This window comes from Artibeus jamaicensis, unplaced genomic scaffold (assembly GCF_021234435.1).
Source record: "Artibeus jamaicensis isolate MK-2021 breed Jamaican fruit bat unplaced genomic scaffold, CSHL_Jam_final contig_834, whole genome shotgun sequence".
In the NCBI taxonomy this organism is placed as follows: domain Eukaryota; kingdom Metazoa; phylum Chordata; class Mammalia; order Chiroptera; family Phyllostomidae; genus Artibeus; species Artibeus jamaicensis.
In genome coordinates, this window is record NW_026521981.1 from 893,822 (window position 1) to 910,439 (window position 16,618).

Consider the following 16,618-nt stretch of genomic DNA (forward strand, 5'->3'; position numbering starts at 1 on the left):
ACCACTAAAGATAGGTAGAGCCAAGTTGGAGAGGAGTGTCCCCACATTGCACCTGATAGAGACATTCACATATATAACGTACTTCACAGATAGGAAAAGACTGTAACTTATGTATACCTCTCACTTACCTAGGCAACCCTAACTCTGCATTTTTCACTTTATATTCTTTCTTCTCTCCTATTAATGTGGATGAGCTGTGCATTAGATCCCATTACTCAGAGACATTGTTTTAATAGACTACCCTCTCTCTGCCAGTTCATCACGTTTCATTTTTCACTTGTCTTTTTCATCACACATAATCATGCTTGTGTATGTTCTGGTTAAAGACAATCAAACAAATCTATGTTGACTGCTTTCTTCAGCTTTACTACCCCATTTTTTTTCAGACTGTAGAAAAATGCCCCAAAGTGTTGTGTGCACACAATGCCTCCAATTTTTCTCTTTCTTTTTTTCTATTGAAGAAGGTACTCTAATCACCACAGAGTTGTTCTAAAGAATAAACGGAATGACACATGTAAAATTAAGAACAGAATTATTGATACATGGCTAATACTAAAAAAATTATTATTGGCAGCCATTATTATTTTTACATTTGCTTCATGAACATAATCTTATAGCACAGAATATATGTCACTCATAAATAAGTTATACTAGATACAAAGAGATAAAAAAGTCTTAGGTCTTGAACAAATTTTTAAAGGTTAGTGCAAACCTCTGAGTAGGTCTGTATTAATACTATTTTAGGAGAACTTTGAACAGAAATTGTGAGAGGAGATTTCACTCTCAGTTTTCCCTAGCAATTATTCTCAGAAAAGTTGATCTACTATTTAAATTTTCACAAGTAGTTTCATTTTGTCCCTCTTATGTTGTCAGAAATAGGGAAAAAATGAGAGCAATTATTCACATGCTGTTGATCCTTTTTTCTGTACAGCCTTTTGTTGTAAGGAAAAGAGTTTAAACCCTTATTGTCATCTGTTAAGGAGTGGATACCGTGATTTAATGTAGAAACCTTAAGCATGAATTCTTTATTCTTTTTTAAAAGAATAATCAGTGTTATTTTTATTTTTTAATGATTTTATTATTGTTCAGTTATAGTTGTCTGCATTTATTCCCCACCATTCCCCTGCCCAACTCCAGCCAAACTCTCCTCCCTCCCTTGCTTCCACTCCCCCTTGGTTTTGTCCATATGTCCTTTACAGTTGTTCCTGAAAAGCCTTCCTCACTTCCCCCATTGACAATATTAATGTTAAATTTCTGATTTGTTCCTGGTATTGATATTATGTAGTAAATGTTACTGTGTTTTAGAAATACACGTTAAAGTGTTACATTCAAGGTTGGGCATCATGTCAATAAATTATTCACAAAAGATGCAGGGAAAACAATTTTTTTTACTATGCTTTCCAAATTTTCCGTAAGATTTTAAAAGATAGCATTAATACAATTTTAAGAGGAAAATGTTACCTGTGACATATTTAAAAGTTGATAATTTGATAAGAAAAATTAACAACTCATTTATGATTTCACTCATATGTGGAATCTAATGAGCAAACTGAACTAACAAGGAAAATAGAGACAGACTCATAGATAGAGAGCTGATGACAGCTCTTGGTGGGGGTTACGGGTGGAGGGATTGAGCAGAAAGGAAATAGAACTCAAGGACAGCACTGTGGTGATTATGGAGTAGGATGTGATGTAAGGGGGACAAATGGTAATGGAAAAATACAATAAAAATATATTAAAACATAAAAATCTTAGAATCAGAAAAAAAATAAAGACTATTAATAGGCAATTCAAAGAAGACATCCCATAAATGTGAGAAGATGATCATTCTCTTTTTGGAGAGTGAACTAGTTATTAGGGAAATACAAATTAAACAAGGTACTATTTCTCAGTCATGAGATTGGGTAAGATCACAAACTCTTATACTCTAATTGTAGGAGAATAACATGGTCTAGGCCTGTACTTAATTTTATCAAATTGTTCTGTAAATTTTAAAATGTGTATACTTCATGATTTTATTATTTCCCTTATAAGATTATACCCTAAGGCCAGGGTTGCTAACCCAATACTGTCCTCAGCCTATTAGGAATGGGCCACAAGCAAAGCTCACCTGAGCTCCACCTCCTGTTATGCCTCCCCCAGCCGTCTTCCATGTAGCAAGTCTGTGGTGCCAAAAAGGTTGGCACCATTGTGTCCTAGAGAAATTCTGGTACATATGTATTAGAATTTTTATTGCACTATTTTTTACAATAATGAAACAGTGAAAACCACCTTTTCTTCAATGGAAAAATGAATAAACTGGCTTATTTATTAAGTAGACTACTATAGGATATATAAATTAATAAATTTCCAGAATAGATAATTATCAAAAACATCACATGAAAAAGCAAGTCGCAGAAAGAGACATATAGTATGATGCTATATTTAAAGCTTAAGAACATGACAGACTATGCTATATATTGTTTTGCATATGTAAATATGTAATAAAAGTATAAATATATGCATTGTAATAATAGTTGTTAAATTCAAAATTAGCTCTGGGGAGAGAGCAGAGAAAATGGGACCAAGATGGGAGGGGTATAAGGGGAACTTTTTTTTTTAATTTATTTTTTTTAAGTTTTTATTTATATATTTGAGAGAGAGAGAGAGACAGAGATAGCAGTATGTTACTCTGCCTGTTTACGAATTCATTGGTTGCCTCTCATATGCGCCCTGACCTAGCATGGAACTTGAAGCTCGGCATGTTGTGGTGAAGCTCTAACCAGCTGAGTTCCCTGGCCAGGGCAAGGGAACTTTATTTATTCATTCACTTTTAATCCCTTTTTAACATTTTGTTTTTAAGGAATTAAAATATTTTTTATTTTTTGCTTTTTAAAAAAATGTTTTAAATTATATTTTATTGATTATACTATTACAGTTGTCCTGAGTTTTACCACTTTGCCCCCTTCTACCCAGCACTCCCTCCTCCGTCAGACATTCCCCCCACCATTGTTCATGCCCCTGGGTCATATTTGTAAGTTCTTTGGCTACTCTATTTCCTATACTGTACTTTATATCACCATGGCTATTCTGTAGCTGCCATATGTGCTTCTTACTCCCCTTACCTCTTTACCCATTCTCCCCCTACAACCTCCCATTTTGGCTACATTATGGTAACTAACTTCTTTTCTCTTGCTTTTAAAATCTATCTTTATCTTTAACCTTTGGCTTTTTAATAATGATGTGTCTTAGAGTGGGCCTCTTTGCATCCATCATAATTGGGATTCTCTGAGCTTCCTGGACTTATATGTCTATTTCCTCCATCAAATTAAGGAAGTTTTCTTTCACTATTTTTCCAGACAGATTTCCAATTTTTTGCTTTCTCTTTGTCTTCTGGCACTCCTGTGAGGCAAATCTTGGACCTCTTAAAGTTGTCCCAGAGGTTTTTTTTTATACTATCCTCATTTGTTTGGATTCTTTTTTCTTCTTGTTCTGATTGGTTATTTTTTTGGTTCCTTATGTTCCAAATCATTGATTTGATTCTTGGCTTCATCCATTCTGTTGTTTCCCTGTAAATTTTTTATTATTTAAATTAATGTGCCCTTCATTTTTGACCAGGTCTTTTTTATGCTGCTGAGGTCCTAAATTCCTTGAGCATCCTTATAACCAGTATTTTGAACTGTGCTTCTGATAGATTGCTTATCTCCATTTTGTTTAGCTCTTTTTCTGAAGATTTGATCTGTTCATTCATTTGGGCCATGTTTCTTTTATAGTTTTCCTTATGTAGATCTTGTACATTTTTTTGTTAGATTTATTTACAACTAAGTATTTCATTTTGGAGCATAATGTAAATAGTATTGGTTTTCAGTTTCAAATTCCACTTATTGTTGGTAAGAGGAAAGCAGTTCACTTTTAAATATTAACCGTGTATCCTATAAACATGCTATAATTGCTTATTAGTTCCGTGATTTTTATGACCAATTAAAAAAATTCTCTAATAATGATGATGTCACCTGCAAACAGAAAGTTTTATGTCTTCCTTCTCAACGTGTACCTTTTTTTTCCTGCTTTACTGCATTAGTAAGGACTTCCATACTGTGTTGAAAAGAAATGGTGAGAAGGGCTTCCTTTCCTTGCACTGGATCTTAATGGGAAGGTTTCTTACCATTCATTGTGATGTTGCAGGATTTTTGTAGATAGTCTTCATCTAGTTGAGAAAATTGTCTTTATGCCTTGTTTATTGAGAATTTTTGTCATTAATTGGTGTTGGATTTTGTCAAATATATTTTGTGCATGCATTAATGTGATCATGTGATTTTTCTTTTTTAGCTTCTTGTTGTGATGGGTTACATTAACTGATTTTTTAGTGTAGAACCAGTCTTGCACACATAAGAGAAGTCCTCCTTGGTCATGGCATAAACTTCTTTTTGTATTTTATTTGCTAATAGTTTTTTAGGGTATTTGCATCTATAATCATGTGTAGTTCCCTCTTCTTGTAATATCCTTGCTTGGTTTTGGTGTTAAGGTACTACTGCCCTCATAGAATGAGTTGGGAAGTACTCCCTCTGCCTCTATCCTCTGAAAGATATGGTAGAAAACTGGTGTAATTTCTTCCAAAAATGTATGGTAGAATACAGCAGTGAGTTCATCTGGACCTGGTAGTTTAATTTTGGAAGGTTATTAAGTATTTATATAACCTCTTTAGTAGATATAAGCCTATTCAGATCATGTCTTTCTTCTTGCATGAGTTTTGGCAAATTGCATCTTTCAAGGAAATGTGTAGGCATAGAATTTTTCATAGTATTCCTTTATTGGCCTTTTAATTTTATGTGATCTGTAGTGATGTCTCATTTTTCATTTCTGATATTTGTAATTTGTATCCTCTTTTTCTTAGTTAGCTGGCTAAAGAGTTATCAATTTTATTGATTTTTTTAATTTATTTTTTATTTTCTATTTTTTTAATTGTTGTTCAAGTACAGTTGTCTCAATTCCCCCCACCACCACACCTCCCCACCCACCCATCCCCGCCACCCACCCCCTTTGGCTTTGCCCATGTGTACTTTATGCAAGTTCCTTGATGATCCTTCCCCATTTCCCCTGCCCCCCCACACCTCATTATCTCCTCACCCATCTGGTTACTGTCAGTTCTTTACTTCAGTGTCTCTGGTTATATTTTGTTTGTTTCATTGATTAGGTTCCACTTGAAGGTGAGATCCTATGGTATTTGTCTTTCACTGCCTGGCTTATTTCACTTAGCATAATGCTCTCCAGTTCCATCCATGCTGTCATGAAGGGTAGGAGCTCTTTCTTTCCTTCTGCCACATAATATTCCATTGTGTAAATATACCATAGTTTTTTGATCCACTCATTCACCAATGGGCACTTAGGCTACTTCCAACACTTGGCTCTTATAAATTGTACTGCTATGAACATTGGGGTGCATAGGTTCTTTTGAATTGGTGTTTCAGGATTCTTAGGGTATAATCCCAGCAGTGGAATTGCTGGGTCAAAAGGCAGTTCCACTTTTAGTTTTCTGAGGAGATTCCATACTGTTTTCCACAGTGGTTGCACCAGTCTGCATTCCCACCAACAGTGAACTAGAGTTCCGTTTTCTCCACAACCTCTCCAACACTTGGTGTTTGTTGATTTGTTAATGATGGCTTTTCTGACTTGTGTGAAGTTGTATCTCACTGTGGTTTTAATTTGCATCTTTGAAGGCTAGCGATACTGATCATCCTTTCATATGTCTCTGGGCCCTCTGTATGTCCTCCTTGGAGAAGTATCTGTTCAAGTCATTTGCTCACTTTTTAATTGGGTCGTTTGTCTTCCTAGTGTGGAGTCTTGTGAGTACTTTATGTATTGTGGAGCTCAAACCCTTGTCCAAAGTATCATTTTCCAATATGTTTTCCCATACAGTTGGTTCCCTTTTCATTCTGCTGATGTTTCCTTTACCTGTACAGAAGCGTTTTATTCTGATGAAGTCTGATTTTTTCTGAGGAGCCATATTTTTGTTTGTTTCATTAATATTTTTCCTTCACTAATTTTCTGTTGGAAATTTCATTGATTTCTTCTGTAATTCTTATTTATTTAGTTTGCTTACTTTGTCTTCAGTTTGCTCTTTTTTGTTGTTTTCTAAGGTGGAAACTTACTCTTAGATTTTCTTTTTTATGTAATATTTGCACCCAATATCATAAATATCCCCCTATCACTTTTACCAAAACCCATTAATTTTTAATATTTTCATTTAATTCAAAATATTTTTCAGTTTTTCTTGAGATTTCTTTGACCCGTGTGTTATTTAGAAATGTGTTGTTTAAAATGGAAACATATACCATGTTCATGGATTAGAAAAATTAACATTATCAAAATGTCCATACTACCCAAAGCAATTTACAGATTCAATGCAATACCTGTTAAAGTACCAATGGCATATTTCACAGACATAGAACAAACACTTCAAAAATTTATATGGAACCATAAATGACCCCGAATAGCAATCGCAATTTTGAGAAAGAAGAACAAAGTAGGAGGGATCACAATACCTGATATCAAACTGTATTACAAGGCCACTGTAATCAGAACAGCCTGGTACTGTCATAAAAACAGGCACATAGACCAATGGGATAGAACAGAGAGCCCAGAAATAAACCCAAGTCTCTATGGTCAATTAATATTCGACAAAGGGGGCAGTAACATAAAATGGAGTAAAGATAGCCTCTTCAACAAATGGTGTTGGGAGAACTGGACAGCTATGTGCAAAAAAAATGAAACTTGAGCACCGACTTACACCATACACCAAAATAAGTTCAAGGTGGATAAAAGACTTAAATATAAGCTGTGCCAACATTAAAGTCCTAGAGGAGGACATAGATAGGAAAATCTCAGATATTTCACACAGCAACATTTTTACTGATATGTCCCCTAGAGCAAAGAATATAAAGGAAAGAATAAACAAATGAGATCTCATCAAAATAAAAAGCTTCTGCGTGGCTAAAGAAAACAGTATTAAAATAAAAAGAGAACCAACTGTATGGGAAAACATATTTGCAATGATACCTCAGACAAAGGTTTAATCTCCAAAATATTCAAAGAACTTACACGACTCCACTCTAAGAAGACAACTAACCTAATTAAAAAATGGGAAAAGGACTTGAACAGACACTTCTCCAAGGAGGACATATAGAGGATCCAGAGACACATGAAAAGATGCTTAATATCACTAGCTATCAGAGAGATGCAAATTAAAACCACAATGAGATATCACTTTCCACCGGTCAGAATGGCTATCATAAACAAAGCAACAAACAAATGTTAGAGAGGTTATGGGGAAAAGGGGACCCTAGTTCACTATTTGTGGGATTACAGACTGGTACAACTATTATGGAAAACAGGATGGAATTTTCTCAGAAAATTAAAAATGGACTTGCCTTTTGACCCAGCAATTCCACTGCTGGGATTATATCCTAAGAACCCTAAAACACCAATCCAAAAGAACATATGCACCCCAATGTTCATAGCAGCACAATTTACAATAGCCAACAGGTGGAAGCAACCTAGATGCCCATCAGTAAATGAATGGATCAAAAAATTACGGTACATATACACGATGGAATTCTATGCAGCAGAAAGAAAGAAGGAGCTACTACCCTTTGCAACAACATGGATGGAACTGGAAAGCATTATGCTGAGTGCAATAGGTCAGGCATTGAAAGACAAATACCATATGATCTCACCTTTGACAGGAAGCTAAACAACAAAACAAACAAGCAAGCAAAATGAAAACAAAGACACTGAAATAGAGAACAGGGGGACAGTGACCAGAGGGGAGAGGGGAGGGAATTTTGGGGGAAAAAGAGGAGGGATTTAGAGGAACTAGTATAAAGGACACATGAACAACAGCTAAGGGGTGTGGAAACAGGAGGGAGGTGGGGAGCACTGGGGGGGGGGCTGGGATGGGAGTAAAAGACAGAAAACTCTACTTGAAAAATAATTAAATAAAAAATTTTCCAAAAAAAAAAAAGAAATGTTTAATCTTTACATGTTTGGGGACTTTTTACTTATCTGTTCGTTGATTTCTAGTTTAATTTCTTTGTGGTCTGAGAACAACCATTAAAGGATTTTTATTCTTTTAAATTTGTTAAGATGTGTCTTATAGATCAGAGCATAGTCTATATTACTGAATGTTTTATGTGAGCTTAAGAAGAATGTATATTGTGTTGCTGTTGGATGAAGTTTATAGACGTCATTAGATATAATTGACTGATGGTGTTGTTGAAATTCAACTATTTCCTTAATGATTTTCTTCCTGCTAATCTGTCCATTAATGAAGGAGGGATGTGGAAGTCTCCAACTGTAATAGTGGATTCATCTATTTCTTGCAATTCTTTCACTTTTTGCCTCCTGTGTTATAGTTCGACACAACATTGTTAAGTACAATCGTGCTAATTGTTATTTATGTCTTCTTGAAGAATTGACCTCATTTATTTTTATGTAGTGTTCTTCTTTATCTCCAATAACTTTTATTACTTTGAAAATGTTGTATTTGATAATATAGCTGTTCCTGCTTTCTTCTGGTTAGTGTTAGAATGATATATTTTTCTCCATTTATTTTGAATCTATATATGTCTTTATATTTAAAGTGGATTTCTTTTGACACATGTAGTTAGTGACATTTTTTGATTCACTCTATCATGTCTTAAAATTGGTGTATTTGGACCTTTGACATAGAAAATGACTATTGCCATAGTTGGATTACTCTTTTCTGTTTGCTGCGCTTCTTTGTCCATATTTTTGTCTTCTACCCTTCTTCTTCCTTTTTTGGTTTTAATTGTTCATTTTACATGATTCCATTTTTTCTTCTTTAGCATATCAGTCATACTTTTTAAAAATTTTATAGCAGTTTTCATAAGCATTGCAATACAAATTTAGAACTAATTGAAGTCCACTTTAAAAGAATAGTATATACCACTTCGTAGATAGCTTAAGTACCTTTTAATAACAAAATAATCCTAATTCCTTCCTCTTATCCATTGAACCATTGCTGTGGTTTATTTTACTTATGTATAAGTATACATAAATATATATATAAGATACAAGTACACACACATAAGATATAAACATAAGCATATTAGGAGAATCATACATTGCTGATATTATTTTTTGAATATACTCATATCAGTCAACAATAAAAGTGTTTTTATTTTACATTCATTTATCCCTTCTTCATTGCTTTTTCTTTCCTTATGTAGATCCATATTTCTAACCTATGTTCTTTTTCTCTAAAGAACTACCTTCAACATTTCTGGGTAGGTGGATCTATGGACAAAAAATTGCTTCACTTTTTGTTTGACTGAAAAAAATTTTAATAATCCTTCACTTTTGAGGAATAACTTTTCAGGGTACAAAATTTTAGGTTGGTGTTTTTCGTTTGTTTGTTTGTTTAAATCTCGATATGTACATACTCTCTCAATATCCTACTCTCTTTCTTGGATGATTTCTGAGAAGTGGGATATAATTCTTATCTTTTTTCCTCCACTTTGATTTTCATTCGTGATTTTGTGTCTGACATTAACTTGGAGCAATTCTCAGTCATTGTTGTCTCAAATATTTCTTTCCCCTTGTCTGTCTTCTCCTGGTATTCCCATTACTTGTACATTACACTGCTTGTAGTTGTCCCACTGTCCTTGATTTTTTGCAGTGTTCTCTTTTCTTTTAATGTTCTTGAGGATTTTACTGATACATGCTCAGCTCAAAGACTCTTTCCTCAGCTGTCTCTTGTCTAATAATAAGCCCATCCAAAGCATGCTTTATTTCTCTTTCACTATTTTTTTATCTCTAGCATTTCTTTGGGTTTTTTTCCTAAGCATTTTCATGTCTTTGCTGTTCTTGCATGCTATTTACTTTGTCCATTATAGCCCATAGCATAGTAATCTTAGTTATTTTAAATTCTCGGTCTTATAATTCCAACATCCCTGCCATGTATGATCATGATGCTTGCTCTATTTCTTTAAATTGTGTTTTTTGCCTTTTAAAATGTCTTGTAATTTTGTCATTGGTAAAGGTAATTGCTGTAAACAGGTCTTTAATATGGAGGTAAGACATTTGGGGAGGGGAAGCATTCTATAATGTTAATGTTAGGTCTCACTCTTTTAGTGAGTGTATACCTTCGTTCTGTGACCTTCCCAACAAGTGTTTTAGATTTTTTTTCTCCTTTAGGTATGCAAGTAAGACTAGGCTAGATTTGGGTATTTCTGTTTCCCAGGTCGGTTAGGCTCTGGTAATTAGTTTCTCCTGAGAGCAGGCCATGTTAAGACAGGGTGCTCTGCATATTTGAAAATGATTCCTTTCCCTCTCCTCCTCTGGAAGCATGAAGGGATTTTTGTCTCTTATTTACTGTGGAAGCCTAGTCAGGCTCCTAAAGGTAAATCTCAATATTGTAGGATCTCTCTGTGACTAGGTCCTCTGGAGTTTTTAACTCTCTGAATGGTTCACCTGAGCCCCTAGCAGTTCATTAGTTACCATTCTGTTTTCCCTACCAGAACGGTAACTGGTTCCCTCAGCAGTTGTGCTGGGGAGGTTCTGCATTGGTAAGCAGCGACTCCCTGTATTTGCTTGTGTGTCTTTTCTAGTTTGAAGGAGAGTGGTTTGCCACATTTCCTCCCCTCTCTTATGGGTCCACGAAGAATTGATGACTTTTCAGTGTGTTCAGTCTTTTATTTGTTGTTAGGACAGAATGGTGACTTCCAGGCTCCTTACAGGTGGAACCAGTAATGGAATTGCTCATTCTGATGAGCAATTTTATAACTCACTTGTTTTTTCTTTGATGTCTAAATGGTTCTTTGTTTATCTTTGAAGTTCAGCAATTTCTTTAGGATATATTTTGGGATTGGATGCTCTATATCTGGTTTTTGAGTTAGATTATTTCCTCTGGTATAGAAAAGTTTACCTCAGTTGTACATTTAAATACTTTTCTCTTCAGGAACTTTATGCATATATCATATCTTATTTTCCATTTGTAGTATCTTCTCCTTAATTATATTATAATTTATTATTTTTTATTTAATTATTTTTAAGTACAGTTTTCTATTTCTCCCATCCCAGTCCACCCCACCCTGTGCTCCCCACCTCCCTCCCATTTCCACCCCCCTTAGTTATTGTCCCTATGTCCTTTATACTTGTTCCTCTAAATCCCTCCCCCTTTTTTTAAATATCTTTGTATGCTATTAATTTTGAATGATTTCCTCTTGTCTATTTCCCATATCTGTGTTTTCACCCTTGATCATTATATTTTTTGATGTGGTCTTAGTCTTTGTTACATATTTATACTGAGAATGTTTTCTCTAATTACTTTGAGACAGTTCTTGTTGTTTCCTTTGAGAATGTTTTTGGTAACCTATATTTATCATTGCTTTTCCATCATTTCTTCTTTCTCTTGCCTTCCCAGAGCCCCCTCACTCCCCCCCCACACCCCCAAAATGTTAGGTCCTGTGTTGCTTCATTTCTGACTACTGTTCATCCTTGAAAGTTACTGTTTAATAGTATAGGAATGGTTGTAGGGAGCGACTTAGAGCAGTCTATGACTTCGTTTTAGGTTTGTTGAGTAGTATTAACCAATAAAAATTTGAGGCTATAAAAAATTAAAAGTGTATTTGGGGATTTAGAGGATTGAATCTGAGACAGGCAGATTCAGGTAGCAACACAAACTGTGCTCTGGCAAGAACAAAAGAAGGTGCTGTATATAAAGATAAAAGGCACAAAATAAAATTCTTTCAATCAAGTGAAGGATTGCTGGCTAGGTTAAAGGGAATTGTACAGTTTCAGCATGCAGCAAGGCAGGAAGGAAGTAAAATTTATATATGGCAGTATTTTTTCAACCCTTTTCATCTCGTGGCACACATAAACTAATTACTAAAATTCTGTAACACACCAAAAATATTTTTTTGCAGATCTGACAAAAAAAGTATAGGTATAATTTTGATATGTTCTTACCAGATGACTATAGTTTTGTTGGCTGTTGTCATTTTTTTATTTGACAGTCTAAACAGGGGTATCAATCTTATTTTCACCAGGGCCCACATCAGCCTCGTGGTTGCCATCAAAGGGCCAAAATAATTTTAGGACTATATGAATGTAACTACTCCTTAAGGAGTTGAAATTACATTCCCTTAGACTCTAAGGGAAAAGGTGTCAGTGCCCCTGACTAAATAGTCAGGTATTGCATATTTTGAAAATTCTTTCAGCAGCCAGGTTGAAAATCGCTGATGTATGGTGATAGGCAGTTGTTGTTCCAGGATGTTAATGACTTGGCCTTGGGCTGAGTTTAGCAACTTAACAGCAGCTCTAGGAACTGAGGCGCAAGATGTACATAGGCCTCACTTCCTTACATAGCCTCTTGACTCTATTTTAAGTGATTCTCTTAGCAATCTTCATTCCATCCCCCACCCATCCAGCTGCCATCTAGTATAACTGTTCACCAATTTTTATTTCATTCTACCTTGGTAACACTTCTACACTTCTGTTCTTAAATTTTGGACTGTTCTGGAATTTAGTGTGAGTCCTGGTAAAGCCTTTAAGCAATTTCTGTGTGGAAATGTCATTATTCTCTGCTTTTCTTTCCTCTTTCACCTCCTTTTACATGTTATAGTCTCCCCAAGTTAGAGGGCTGATTCTTACAGAATGTCAGTATCATTTTATTATGATTTCTTCTCTTGCAGCTTTCTTTCTTTGCCACTCTGCCACGTTACTAGCTTCTTCCCTGAACCATCCAGGTCTATCCTCTCAACCCCAAGCAAAGAATCATTGGATGGCACGTTCAAATTCTTACAATTGATTTTAAGAATGATTTGTTCTTTGTTAATGGTCTTAGAGGTCAGCTTTCTGGTTCCTTGTACATTTTGATTTATCTACAGCATATGGGTCACATCATAATCTCAAGTTTGAAGTTTTAGTTGAATCCTAATTTTTTTGACGTTGACATTTTGCTCTACTTTATGTTCTTGTTTTCATTACCTTTCAAGGGATAAAAGTAGGAAAATTATTTTATCCTGCTATAATTTACTGGAGAGAACTCTTAAGCATTGTCTCTTTGAGGAACTCTTGTTTTCTTTTATCACTTTCACAGAACTTAGTGTATGGCATTATTTATTTGTTTCATGAGTCCCTTCAAGCTAACTAATAATGGCATCTGTTTTTCTTTTAATTATTCTTTCTTTTCTTCCTTTGCACAGATGTCCTATGTTCAGTTGATTATTTCTATCATATTTATATGACATGATGTATTAAGCTTATGAGAATGAAAATCTTTAAATACTAAGCTATAAGTAAGGAAAATAAAGTCTTCAGAACAAGTTGAGCCTGTGACTGTGATCTTGTTTTTCTGTATCTCAGTTTTACCAAACTAAATATGAGCAGAAAATAGTATTTTCTTGTGTCTCTGCTGGTATTTATTTTGAGAGTAATGGGTTGATGCATCCCATAGTTCTTTATAATGAAATTAAACTGAACATTTTCTAGCAATTTGATCACTATATTATAATTTTCACAAAGATACGACATAGCTTTTCCTCACTATTGCAAGTTCATTCTTTGACATGAAAAAATTGCATACTGTTTCAATATTACTGCTCTACTCTCTCTATATTTTTCCTTAATGTTCTTTGCAAAGCAATGCAAATAATTTAAAAGTTATTTAGACCTAGACTTCAGACAGGAGTTATATTTTAAAGGCAGTATGTCTTTTTGATGTTTCTCTTTTTTTATTACTTTTCAATTACAAGAGTAAAAATTATCAGAGCATCTTTTTTACTAAAGGTACATGTAATTCTTTTCTAAACAGAATTGTTGAAAAACTGAAGAAATTAGCTTACAAACACAGCCTATAGTTTTCTTGATTTTTGCCCTTCTTTAATGCAGGGTAGACTGTCTAGTCACTGATGACCGCTTGTACTGCCTGGTTTTTAAGCTTAATTTGGATTGAAATTTATACTTTTCAGTTTGAGATTAAAATTCCTTCCCTTTTTGTTGAAGCATTTTAAACCTGTACAGATAGCTGTGTGTGTATTTACACAGTAACATTCTTAGACATCAATCTCCAGAAATTTAACAGATGTACTAATATTATTTAACATATAATTCATATTCAACATTTTTAGTTGATTCCCAAAATGTTTTTTGTAACTGTTTTTTTTCCCAACTTAAACCAATCTGGCATCATGCTTATTGGTTATCTTGTCCCTTTACTTTCTTGTAATCAAAAACCCCACTGACTTCTTTGTCTTTTATGACATTAACATGTTTGGAGAAACCCACAGTCTGTATTTGTCTGCATTTATCTGATTTTTTCTTCATGATACATACTGAGTAAACAAAATGGTAAACTGGTGATGTGTATTCCTCATTACATTATATCAGGAAGCATCAGAATTATGTTAATCTGTCTCATAATTGCGGATGCTAAGTGAAATCACTTTGTTACTGTGGTTTATGCCAGATTGCTCTGTAAAAGTACTCTTTTCTTTGTAGTTAGTCATCGGTAGCACATACTTTGAGACCATATGAATATCCTGTTTCCTGTAACATTTCTCCGAATGTTTTCGTGTTCAACGATAATCATTCTCTCAGTTATTCTACTAGTAGTTTCAAAATGGGAACTTTTTTCATTCTATCATTTCATCTGCATTTATTAACTGACTCTCTTCTGTAAACAGTTCCCATCCTTTTAAACATGATTTTTTACTATGAACTCATCAATTGTTAGTGTTTTATAATCCATTGTGATTAGTATTATTTTGTATGGCCAAATGTTTCCAACTTTATTTTATGCAAACCTCCTGTAGTCAAGTTCTTATGTCCTTGGACAGATCTCCATCTGACTTGGAACACTTCTTTGCTCTCTGGCACAGAATGTATACATTCACCCTCTATGCTCACTGCTCCAGATATGGAATCACCCTTTTTCTTCAGCAGGCACTGGTTTCTTTTATTGGGAAATGGTGCATATGAATCAAATGTGGGCACTAGGTGTGCTCATGTCTATTGAGTCATTGTCTTTCTGTTCTTTAGTGGACAGAACTGAGAAATACCTCTACTCCCTTTTATATATTTGTATGTTTCTTCTGTTTACAGTGAGAACCTTCATTTGTTCTACTCTAAACTACACCTAATCTAGTTTCAGGTTTACTATATCAATACTACCTCCAGCAACAAATCTATTAAGTACAGTATTTCTTTGCAATTCTGTTTGCCCCTAAAACATATTTTACCAGGGTTCTATAATTAAAAATTACTAGAATTTGCCTGGCCAGGTAGCTCGGTTGATTGGAGCATTATCCTGTACAGGAAAAGGTTGTGGGTTTGATTTCCAGTCAGGGCCCATGCCTAGGTTGCAAGTTTTATACCCAGTTGTGGTGTGAAGGGGAGGAAACTGATCAATATCTCTCTCTCTCTCTCTCTCTCTCTCATTCCCTGTCTCCTTATACCCCTACTGCAAATCGATAAACATAACCTCCAGTGAGGATTAAAAAAAAAATTATGCCATCCTGGCTGGTGGTGTAGCTCAGTGGATTGAGCACTGGCCTGTGAATCAAAAGGGTCACAGTTTGATTCCCAGTCAGAGCGCATGCCTGGGTTGTGGGCCAGGTCCCCAGTTGAGGCATATGAGAGGCAACCAACCACACACTGATATTTCTCCCCCTCCCTTTCTGCCTCTCTAAAAAATGAGTAAATAAAATCTTTAAAATTAATAAATAATTCACACCAACTATTTGTTTTACCCTGTGTGTTTTTATATTAGCAATTTGAAGTACAGTTAATTTTGCTTCTGATTTATTCGCATTTAGTTTTAGTTTTAGAGTTGCTTTTTCATCCTTTTAGAATTCAAGCTTATTTTGAAATATTTAAAACATTTACATGGCTCACAAAGATTTACTACTTCTATCCCAATTGCTTTCATCTAGGTACTACATTCCACCACTTCCCCTTTTAGGAAACCATCTTCATTAATCTTTTTTTGTATTATCCTTTCTGCCTGCAGGCATGTAGCAGAGGGCCGAGGGAGAGGGGGAGAGAGAGAGAGAAAGAGAGAAACCTCTATTTGTTGTCCCACTTATTTATGCCTTCACTGCTTGCTTCTTGTATGTGCTCTGACCATTGAACCTACAACCTTGGCGTATCAGGATGATGCTGTAACCAACTGAGCCACCCATCCAGGGCCTCTCTTTCCTTCTGAAACACAAAAGCTAAGATTCTTTATTATGTTACTTATAAGAAATGATTTCTGAAAGAATGGACTCCTAATTTTTTAGATTTTTATAATAACGTGCAATTGTTATCATTGGAAAATTTTATTTCTTCTGTTTCTTTCTCACTCACATGAACAGGGGGACCCGGACGGTCCACCATGCCAGCCCCCGGAAACACCGCCGCTTTTCGTGCTTCCCTCTGGACCAATATGGAGAAACTTGTGGATCATATTTGTACTGTCTGTGGGCAGGTAAATTGTTTTAGAGAGTGAGAAGAACATTAATTAGGGATTAACTCCAGGGCATCTCAAGTTGGGTGACCTAGGGCAGGTTTCTTAAAATCTCTGAGCATTCAAAATAAGTACATTTAGCTGATTATCATGTATAGAAAGGTTCTGACA

At 35.0% G+C, this 16,618-nt stretch overlaps 1 protein-coding gene across 1 annotated transcript in view; it reads left to right on the plus strand.

Annotated features, from left to right (window-relative positions):
• The window catches only part of COG5 (component of oligomeric golgi complex 5), a 347,306-nt gene that overhangs the window by 189,480 nt on the left and 141,208 nt on the right, over window positions 1–16,618 (plus strand). The window contains exon 9 of the mRNA XM_037150482.2: window positions 16,356–16,468. Within this exon, the coding sequence (XP_037006377.2) occupies window positions 16,356–16,468 (113 nt within the window). The remainder of the gene's footprint in view (window positions 1–16,355; window positions 16,469–16,618) is intronic.